Genomic DNA, 9995 nt, shown 5'->3' with positions numbered 1-9995 from the left:
CTCTCTCTCTCTCTCAGGACCTCGAAGTCGCTTTCATGGGGCCCTTTATTATGTTCAGAAGCTCTCTCTCGTAGGCGAATGAGCTTGGAAGTCTGTACCAACCGGTATTTAATGTTTGACAGAGACTGGGTGTTGACTGTCGTGTTGCTTCGGTTTCAGAAGGGCAAAATTGGGGGTAAGAAAAAAAAAGAGGGTTTTCCACCGTCCCGCTGTAAAAACCATCAACCGGCTCTCCAGGTTACCGGGTGGGGGAAAGAAAAGGATCGACGGACGAGATCATCTTACGGCTGCTAGGGGTGGGCCCCACCGGGGAACTCATCCCCCGAAGGGGTTGTGGAAAGTCTGGTGATTCTCTGTGTCATCCATAGAGCACTCACTCGGTCAGCTCTGACTCTCTCTCTCTCCCTCTATCTCTCGCTCTCTTCGTCGCCATCGCGGGGTAAAGCTCTCTCTGAACTCGGCAATTCTTCTCCCAATCGCGAGTTAGGGTTTTCTCTGCTCTGTTTCTTGCCTCGGCTTCGGCCGGCGGTCTCCGCGAGTCCTTCGATTTCTCTGGTGCTTCTCTGCTCTTTGCTCGATGCTTTCGCCTTCGGGGCAATCGCGCGGAATTTCGCGACTCGCATCCCCACGGCGAGTTTGGCGATGGCTCGGTCTTAGTTGTCTCTTAATCTATTGGTAGTGTCGGATTGGAGCTAGCTTTGATGGGACTCGTGCTCTTTGGATTTCTAGTGCTTTTCTTCGTCTGGTTTTTTCCTTGAGGCTGTTGTTGTGTTTTTGTCGTAGATTCGATTTCCGATTTTTGGCTTTTGTCGCTTCCTGTTCTTCTCGTAGTTTGGTCGAGCTCTTTAGGTCTTTTGTCGAGTGCAGAACAAGAATTTTGCAATGGCTATGATTTTCGTTCCATTGATTCTTTACCGCTTTTGAGTGGCACTTTCTACTTCTAGACTACCTCGAATAGCTTTTTACTATGCTAGAGAACCTTGGTGACCAGGTGGTTTGTGTGTTTCCATGGCTTAATGTGGAGTTTATTACCATGATTTAACATAGAACTTTTGGTTGAATATGGCTGCTGTGAAGGCTTTATTAAACGAAATTGAGGCATGCTTTGGAGGAGAGGGGGGTGTCCTGCTGAGTAGGAAGCGACCTGCGGCTGTACAAAACACAGCTTCCCAGACAGTGCCTGAATTTACATTTAACCAACTGCAGGTAAAGTCCTTTCTCAACGACAAAAACCGCAATAATAGCCAATGAAACTGCGGCTACATGAATTTTTGTTTTAGTGTTAAAAGTCACCATGTATCACTCTGGGATAGTCCATTTATCGTTTCTGTGTTGTTAGTCAGGGCAGCCTCGTTCACCTCAGTGCGCTTTTTCAAGTCAGAGTGAAAAGATGGTGGCGAGAATACAATATCTGCAAATAATAACTTGGAAATTCTGATATTTTCTTTTGTTTTTCCTCTGTTTTGTCCTTCTTGCGCTCTCTTACGGTGATCAGTTCTTGAATTTTGCTTTCTAATAGCATAGTATTTTATGGAATAGGGTTCTTATTAGCCCAGGACTCGAGTTTAGGCTCTTGGCTATTTTGAAAGAAGTACAAAGAGTCCGAAGATACCGATGCTGATTTAAATAGTGTATTCTCTGTATATATATGTATAAGGTGAAGTCTTTCCATATTGAATTAACTATTAAAATTGATTTTAAGATTCTTAAGCACTGAAGAAAGAAGATGAGAGATCACATTGTATACATAACAAGGCATGTATAATTGCTTTGTGCTTATATAATCTTAGCATTCACATATCTGTTTTGTATGCACAAAAGTAATGTCTCATTTTGTGCTGATAATACTGGTGTAGTGATACTAGCTACCGTTTTATGAATGCACGATGATATTGAACTCTGAGGATAAGGTCATAATTAGATTAGCTTAGTGGCTTTCTTTGTGTCTGTTTGGCATCTTAGGCAGTGACTCTCCTTGTTCTGGAAGATGGTTGGGTTCTGTTAGAGTTGTTTTTTGATGTCCTTATGTCGAATACTCCTCTTGCTCCTGGCTGTCGTAGATACTCCTGCTTATACATCTTAAGTGAAAAGTTCATATGCATCATATTTGTTTCGAATGACTTCCTCTGGAGTAGAACTTCCTCTTGTCTTATGTGGCGACATGCCCTTATGCAAAGCTTACTAGCATAGAGGCTGCGCTAGTTCTTCCGCTGATCTCCAGGTGACATTATGGAGATCTGTCTCATGTGAGCAAAGTTTGGAATTTCTCTCTGAATTCTGTTTGTTCAATTCTGATGATTAACCATGTTGTTAGTTCAGTCTACTTCTGAGTCTCTCTTCTTTCTATTTTTTGGTTCAAGTACTGATCTTATGACAGTGTTTCTTACCAGAAATTAGCGGCATTTTCTTTGACTGCCTTTGAGAGCTTATAAGCTTGGCTTGGTGCTTGTTTCATCAGGTTCTGTTGACTGATGTAGCTTGGTTTATCGTTAGAACCACTGTTTTGGCATGAACGGCATTTTTGGCGTGGGCCATCATTATCCCCTTGTAAAATGGGAATGGAAGAAACAGTGGAAGGTACAAATTCAAAAAGCCATCCAGTGCAAATCACATTTTCACGTAGTATTTGCTGTGTTTAATTATTAGTGATATCCTTTATAATACAGGAAAAATGGGTGGTGTTGAATGTGGGGTTCTTTTTTCCTGGACATTTTTTCACGCTTTCCCTACTTCTTACAGTAATTATCTCCAAGACTGGGTTTGCAATTTCCATCATGTCTGTTTTCATATATCGAGGGATGTCCGTGTGGGTGGTGTCCATGCTGTTAATCTTTTAGTAGACTCTTGTTCTTCCCAGTTTTGCAACACATTAACAGTTTCTGCTTTCCATTTTGAGATATGGAGCCTGCTGCCTCTGAAGCTATTTAGATTAAGTTGATTGACCGACTGGACTTGGGGCTGGGCTGCTGGAGTATTCCTTTAACTTGTCGATAAACCTGAGTCTGACATGGATGATGGTGGGCATCGCGAAAATGGAAGACACAAAACAGATCAGTATAAAAGTGCTCAGAGCCAGGTATTCAAAACAAACCTTCATGACGCCTCTTTTATAATGAATAGGGTCCTCTACCCAAAAAAAAAAAAAAAAAAAAGAACCGGCCTTTGCATGTCTAATAACAGTTATCCCCTCTGCATTGCAGTGGTTGATGCAACATCAGCCTTCAATGAAGCAGATAATGGGTATTATGGCTGAGAGAGATGCAGCTATTCAAGAAAGGAATTTAGCCCTTTCTGAAAAGAAGGCAGCAATTGCAGAGCGGGACATAGCGATTCATCAAAGAGATATTGCTATTGCTGAAAGAAATAATGCTTTTTTGGAACGAGACAACGCCATTGCAACTCTTCAGTATCGAGAAAACTCCTTAACTAGTGGTAACATTTCCTCATGTCCCCCAGGATGTCAGATTTCTCGAGGTGTGAAGCACATGCACCATACACAGCAGCAAGTGCATCATGTGTCCAGCATGGGCGAAGCTGCTTACAGCACCAGAGATATGCACACAAGTGATGCCCTCCCTATATCCCCGGTTGCATCTGAGGCAACAAGATCACGGCAGACGAAACGGACGAAAGAGGCCAAGGCAATGTCAACTAGTAAGAAAGCTCCAAAAACTCCTAAGAAGGTTAAGAGGGAAACCGATGACCTGAATAAGCTCTTGAATGGAGATGATGGTTATAACAAGCCATTTGGAGTGCCTAAGTCTGACTGGAAGGGTCAGGACCTAGGGCTGAACCAGGTAGCTTTTGACGATTCGACCATGCCTTCCCCTGTGTGCTCATGCACTGGAATTGCAAGGCAATGCTATAAATGGGGCAATGGGGGTTGGCAGTCTTCGTGTTGCACAACCACCATCTCTATGTATCCCCTGCCAGCTGTGCCAAACAAGCGCCATGCTCGAGTTGGTGGCAGGAAAATGAGCGGAAGTGCTTTTGGCAAGCTGCTGAGCCGCCTTGCAGCAGAAGGCTATGACCTCTCAAGTCCAGTGGATCTAAAGGACAATTGGGCCAAGCACGGAACGAACCGTTACATCACCATTAAGTAGCTGTTAGTAAAGTCTCCAATTTGCAGGAGGAATAAAATGGTGGCACAACTGGTGAATAGGAGGTACAATCCCTTGGTCTTTCTCGTAATGTTATGTCAGCATTCAGTAATTATTGGTAGCCACCAGCGTGAAGCGCAACAATGGTTAGGGGACCGCAGAGATAGGAAATAGTTGATTGTGTAACAAGTTAGAAGGAGTCTCTGTGGGGGCACTGTATGATTGTAAAGCTTCTCTTCACTTCTCTTGCCCTTCATGAAACAGGATCCTTGTAATGACGGCTGAAGAGGCGGTGTGTCCCCTTGTGCCCCCAAATATTTCTTAGGCATGCAAAATTTGCTCTGTAGTTGTAAAATTTGCTCTGTAGTTGTAAGATAACTATAAAGAGTTGAATTATGGTTTTGCTGTAACTTTGGAATAGAAAGTGTTGGACTGCAATCTGTCAAACCATCTGACGAATTTGGTTTTGGCGGTTTTGGTTGCTTTTTAGTTAAGGGTATGAGCGGCGACTCGACTATCTGCACAATCAGACAGTGGAATTACCCGCGACTTAAACCTTGAAAAGGCGGTTATTCCATGTTCCAAATTGGCTCAGCTTATGTGCTAGCCCCGAGACTGGATGCAGTCATCCGTGTAGGAGCTCTCCTTGAGCCAGAGACACCTTTGGATGTCCGTCTTTGCCTTGACATGAGGACTAGCAGGACATGAGGGCCATTTTTTGCTTTGTTGTTTTGGAGGTGCCAAAGAAAATGAACTTAGAAGGACGATTTTCGCAATAAGCAGAGATATGCCTTTTGCGCATCACATTCTTAGTGGATGTAGAATTTTCCATTTCACAAATCAACTAATCGTATACGTAATATCTATAATTATATATGTCTCATGTACATTATAGAGGGTTTTTTGCATTAATGTGTTGTGTTAATTAATGGGAAAAATGACACAAATAATCCATGAACTTTTTATTTGTTGAATATAGTCCCAAATTTTTTTTTATAAATGTTCAATCTAGTTGATGTATTCTACGAAAATGTACAAAGTTGTTCCCGAACTTGAATTAATATAAGGATAACATTAAATATTTTCATATAACCTACGGATTATATTAAACATTTACCAGAATTCTAGAGATCACATTGAAAATATTAAAAGTAGAATGAAAACATTACACATCGGGCCAAAAGTTAGAGACCATTATGTAATTATCTCTAGTTACTAATCTTTTCTCCTATTAACTAGAGGCGACAAATGAGTGGGTTTGGGTGGGGTCTTGAGTGGGTCAATAATGGGTTAGACCGAAATCCACCCATGTAACTTACATTGGCCCATTTGTTTGCCAAACAATTTGGATGGCCTAGACCCAACCCAAACCCACGGAAAGAAAAAAGCACGAGAAATGGCCGAACAGTTGTCCGAAATAAATAAACGAAAAAGAACAGATGTTTGCAAAATTACCTTCGATAGATGGCCAAGGTCGTTGCTTAATTGCTCCTCACGTCATCACCAGGCCGCTCTGTTGATTGCTGACGATGTTGGTCTTGCTCGATCGAACCACGCAGCCACCGGCGTCCCATCGCATGTATGGAGAGCACCGACAAATAATCATCTATCGAGCTGGGAACTTGAGAATCGAGAAGCGATGGAGAGTTTGAACTCGAAGAGCAACTCATGGGAACAAATCTCGTCCCAACAACATTACGAAGCGATCTCTCATTATTTGTTCACTCCCCTAATGCCTGATTATAAGTAAGAATTTCGAGTAAAAAATATCGTTATTCTCATCGTTATGAATAACATTTACTGTTTGTCTCTTCGTTTTTCTTTCTGTTGTCGGAATGATTGATAATGAAAGGTCATAAAACTCAAGTTGAACAACATAGTGTTTTTTTCCCCGGCTACGACGCAGATGGATTAAGTGGAAACACTGTCCCTAAGATACAATGCCTCACAACTCACAAGAGCACGTGGTTTACTTCAATACGTTCTTCAACTATGGAACTCAAATCTAGAGAACGATGCGTGAAAGTAGCATGATTTTGAAGAAGAAGAAAATGTGACGCAAGAGGAATTTTGGCGCAACCCTTTCTCTATCTTCCTCGAATCTATTGTAGACTGAAATTAAACTATAAGAAAGTTTACATTAACAAGAGATTAAACTCGTCCAGCCGTTGTACCCTTCTTTGGCACCGCCGAATTGCAATCAAAACGCCGCCGTCTCTTCAAATTCCACCGTCTAGAAAAGGACCATTTTCTTGGGTCAAACCTGGTCAATTTGACCGGTCAATGGTCATGTGAGCACCCCTCGCCAATATATATATATATATAATTTGCTTTTCTTCCTTCTTTCAGTATATACATATCAAAGTATATACTACATATCAAATACAACGAAAACCTATCACAAATAATATCATTAATGAATATATAACGCCTATATATATACTTACATTTTTATGTATCCACATAACTCGATGTACAAGCATCCGTACGTTGAGTATAACATTTCAACTTCCATGTGAGTAAATTGGGAAAAATTATCAAAAAAATCATAAACCTACTGTACTAATGCCAATTTAGTTTTCAACTTTTTTTACAATTTGCCAATATAGTCCTTTCGGTTATTACTGACAAATGTTGTGATGGTCAAGTCAACACCGGCCGTTCTACGTGGTGTATCGACGCTAACGTGGATAATTTTTTTTTAAAACTTTCTCTAAATTGTTTGTCTATTTTGTTCCTTTTTGCCGGTTTTGGAGAGGGCTGAGTCCTCAGCCTCACCTAGATCTAGCAAGGGTCGTAGCCCTTGCCCATGGTCGGTGAGGGCCATGACCCTCACTAGCTGGTAGGGAGGGCTTGCGGGCTCTCGACTAATGGCCTGTGAAGGTCGTCGGGCCCTAGGCAGCCCTTGCATGCCGTAATAAAAAAGGAAAAAAATTTAAAAGTTAATTTTTTTTAAAGAATTACAAAAATTGTCCACGTCACGAATGGCGGTGCGATGTTAGACGATCGGGATCCACGTCAATGATCTCTTGCCAAAATTGGCTGGATAGACGATGTTGACAAATTGTCAAAAGGTTTATGACTAAATTAATCAAATTAAAAGGAGTATGACCGAAGTGGCGAAAATGCAAGGTCCATGTTTTTTTCGGTAATTTTTTCTGAGTAATTGACGTCCTTATTCCAAGTTTATTAGATTATTAATTCTTTAGGGGTCTTCACTTTGCATTTCATATTAACATGCACTGTTCTTTTACGTTTGTTTTGGCCCTGTTTGGTTTAGTATTTGGCGAAGGGACTTTGAGAAAATGCAAATATCTTTAGGCTAAAGGCCTTTTTCAAAATGCAAATAGTGTTTGGTAAAGTGTATTTTAAAAACACATTTGGAAAGCAATTTTGACGTAAATGTTGTTTGGTGAAAAATGAACTTTGTAAAGTATTTTTACATTTTGAAAAAAAGCGGCGGTCAAGGGCGGGGGGTGGGTGGTGGTGGCGGGCGACGGGAGGCCGGGCCGGTTGCGGCGGGGGGGTGGGCGGCCGAGGCCGGCGGGCGACAGGGGGCGGCCGGCGAGCGGGCGATGGCTGGGGGGCCCGGCTCTTGGAGGGGTCCAGCGGGCGGGTGGCGAGTGGCTGCAAGCGAAGGTGACAAAGTTAAAATAAAAAAAAATAGTTGTATTTTCCAAAAGTCCTTTAACTCAAAGTACCTCTAAGGACTTTGGAAAGCATTTGAGATGTAATTGCATCCCCCAAAGTGAGTTAAAAAAGTAGCCAAACACCATTTGCATTTGGCCAAGGAATTTTAAAGTCTCAATGCTCATTTCTAATGCTGAACCAAAAGGGGCCTTTGTGCAAGAACATCCCAAATCTTGGCAAAACTTACGAAGTGGCACATTTCTTCTGGTTTCCTTGGTCAAGTCCTTATCCACCAAAAGTCAACCTTACTGTTTGGGTCAAAAAAGGAATCAACTCTCACTTTTGGGAAAGAATCCGGCCGACGTCCCTTAACATCGTCAAAAATCGGGAATATTTTGTTAGATACCCTCGCAATTTCCAGTTTTGCCCATTCCTGTATCTGTATTTGTATTTGTATTTGTATTTGTAATTGTATTTGTGTGGTTCTGTCTTTCTCTTTTTTTATCTAATGGGAACCGATGTATTCCTAGGAAATCAATTTTCTTCTGCTTGTGATCGAATTATCTTAAATGAAGGTATGAATATGCCAATCTAAGTTCATGGAAAAGAAGGAAAATATTTTATTCCGTGGAATACCGGAAATGATAACACAGCTTGAAGGATATATTCACGAGACTGACTGGCTAAATCATTCTAATCGTCACGGTTTCACCGAGTTACTTCCTAATTATTATCAAACTATTTCCTCTTAGGAAAAGATCGACTTAAAGATCAATGAAAGTAAAACCTTTGTGGGATTTTCCGCTTTTCCTCTCTAGACAAGCAGTTAGGTACACTAAGCTTATGCTTCTGTGTTCCTTACCCGTCACTTCTTCTTGGACTTCTTCTGTGCTTCTGAAATGCCTCTACTTCTTGTTAAGGTCTTAAACCGACTCTTTATATGTCTCATCTTAATCCTACGCGCCTCGAATTATAATATATTTACTAGAAAAGTCAAACATCGTAGCTAGCTTTGTCTTGACTTATGTCGTTAGCAAGGCGTAAGCTACTCTGTTGCTTGCTTCATAAAGCTCCACTCGTCGCTTTTCATCCTTTAGTACTAAGTTTTAAAAGTGATTACTGATACTCAAGTGAGAGTCTTAAACCAGACACAGAAGTAACTTTATTTCAATGATGAAGGGCTGCCCAAGTTACGCATGAACCACGTCTCCAAATGGTAACAGACGGAGACTCTTCCACAAATCAACAGAGGGGAGGGCAACAAAACCGGCAGGGCCTATTTGTGGCGGCGTTAGCTGTAGTGGCAACTTCCTCAACATGGATCGCCATCTTCATGCCTTTTTTGCAAAGGCCGGACGACGGGCACATGAAGTAGATCGTGCCCGGCATGCTCAGAGCAATGGTTGTCTCGCCTCCGACGGAGGATGTCAGAGCATTGCCTCTCCTGCAGCTCTCGTAATCTTCTCTGTTCACCATGTCCACCTTGTGCCCTTCCTCGTTCTCGAACACTAAAACAAGTGGATCGTAGTCAGGTTTGTGTATGCGGTCAGTGCTTAACATACTAGCATGAAAGTTAAAGACAGGTTGACTAAGAAAGTTTTTCAGCATATATTCTTTCTATTTCTTCTTTCCATATTCGCCTTTTTATTCATTCAAAACGTCAGTCTAAACCACCGCCACATTCATGTATGATAGTGACATGAAGACACGGTATCATGCACAATCAATCCAATACGATGCTCTAATTTTAAGACATCGGTGGGTCAGGTCGTGCACGTGCTAATTGCGCAACTCTGTCGTCGACCGACGAGGATTATCTGGTCTTAGGAGATGAAAAACTTCCCGGTTAAGAATTAGATTAGGCAATGATGTTCTGATGGACGACTGTATAAGCTCATTACCGAGGGTATTGTTGACGAGGAACTTTTCGCCATCAGCCCAGATCTGATGGTCGCCCCGAGTGCACCAACCTGTGAGGGTGTGCACCGCACCATAGGCCACCGGAGTGGCCACAAGCAGAAGAACAAGTAGAGCACCAGTGGCCATCTTCATGTTTGAAGCAAATTTCGATGGAGCAGAAACAGAGAGAGGGAGAGAGAGAGAGATGTGCATGAGTTGAGTTGCCAACTAGTCCCCCACTTATATAGAGATTGCCATGGCCGGGGGTAGTTTAGGAAATCTCCGCTCCCGGAGGAGCAATGACCGGATATTCATATGGACTTTACTAGCATAGCAGCCTTTTCTACAACTGTGAGAATAACAATG

At 42.1% G+C, this 9995-nt stretch overlaps 2 protein-coding genes across 4 annotated transcripts; one reads left to right on the top strand and one right to left on the bottom strand.

Moving 5' to 3' along the window:
• The first annotated feature begins 438 nt into the window (after window positions 1-438).
• LOC115754888 (protein BASIC PENTACYSTEINE6) lies at window positions 439-4582 on the top strand. 3 transcript variants are annotated; one of them, XM_030694059.2, is made up of 5 exons: window positions 439-555; window positions 1078-1206; window positions 2459-2577; window positions 2897-3076; window positions 3201-4582. In XM_030694059.2, the coding sequence occupies exons 4-5, from the start codon at window positions 3008-3010 to the stop codon at window positions 4101-4103; spliced, it is 972 nt and encodes a 323-aa protein (XP_030549919.1). In that variant the 5' UTR covers window positions 439-555; window positions 1078-1206; window positions 2459-2577; window positions 2897-3007; the 3' UTR covers window positions 4104-4582. The 3 variants fall into 3 exon arrangements, with proteins under 3 accessions (XP_030549919.1, XP_048141281.1, XP_030549920.1); XM_048285324.1 differs by having other exon boundaries at window positions 470-1206; window positions 2905-3076; XM_030694060.2 differs by lacking the exons at window positions 439-555; window positions 1078-1206 and having other exon boundaries at window positions 2437-2577.
• A 4390-nt stretch (window positions 4583-8972) lies between these two features.
• Window positions 8973-9776, bottom strand: LOC115726022 (uclacyanin-3-like). Its single transcript, XM_030655727.1, has 2 exons — window positions 9632-9776; window positions 8973-9238 (listed from the first exon to the last, which is right to left on the bottom strand). The coding sequence occupies exons 1-2, from the start codon at window positions 9774-9776 to the stop codon at window positions 8973-8975; spliced, it is 411 nt and encodes a 136-aa protein (XP_030511587.1).
• Window positions 9777-9995: the final 219 nt, after the last annotated feature.

This window comes from Rhodamnia argentea, chromosome 9 (assembly GCF_020921035.1).
Source record: "Rhodamnia argentea isolate NSW1041297 chromosome 9, ASM2092103v1, whole genome shotgun sequence".
Lineage (NCBI taxonomy): Eukaryota > Viridiplantae > Streptophyta > Magnoliopsida > Myrtales > Myrtaceae > Rhodamnia > Rhodamnia argentea.
Note: the sequence above shows the minus strand (reverse complement) of the source record. Positions and strands in the feature narration are given on the sequence as shown.

Bases quoted from the DNA above. Each gene is read 5' to 3' on its own strand.
- LOC115726022 (XM_030655727.1), bottom strand. From the start codon at position 9,776: ATGGCCACTGGTGCTCTACTTGTTCTTCTGCTTGTGGCCACTCCGGTG. The intron at 9,239-9,631 runs GTAATGAGCTTA...CACTTGTTTTAG, and splicing joins CCTCGTCAACAATACCCTCG to TGTTCGAGAACGAGGAAGGG.
- LOC115754888 (XM_030694059.2), top strand. From the start codon at position 3,008: ATGGATGATGGTGGGCATCGCGAAAATGGAAGACACAAAACAGATCAG. The intron at 3,077-3,200 runs GTATTCAAAACA...TCTGCATTGCAG, and splicing joins ATAAAAGTGCTCAGAGCCAG to TGGTTGATGCAACATCAGCC.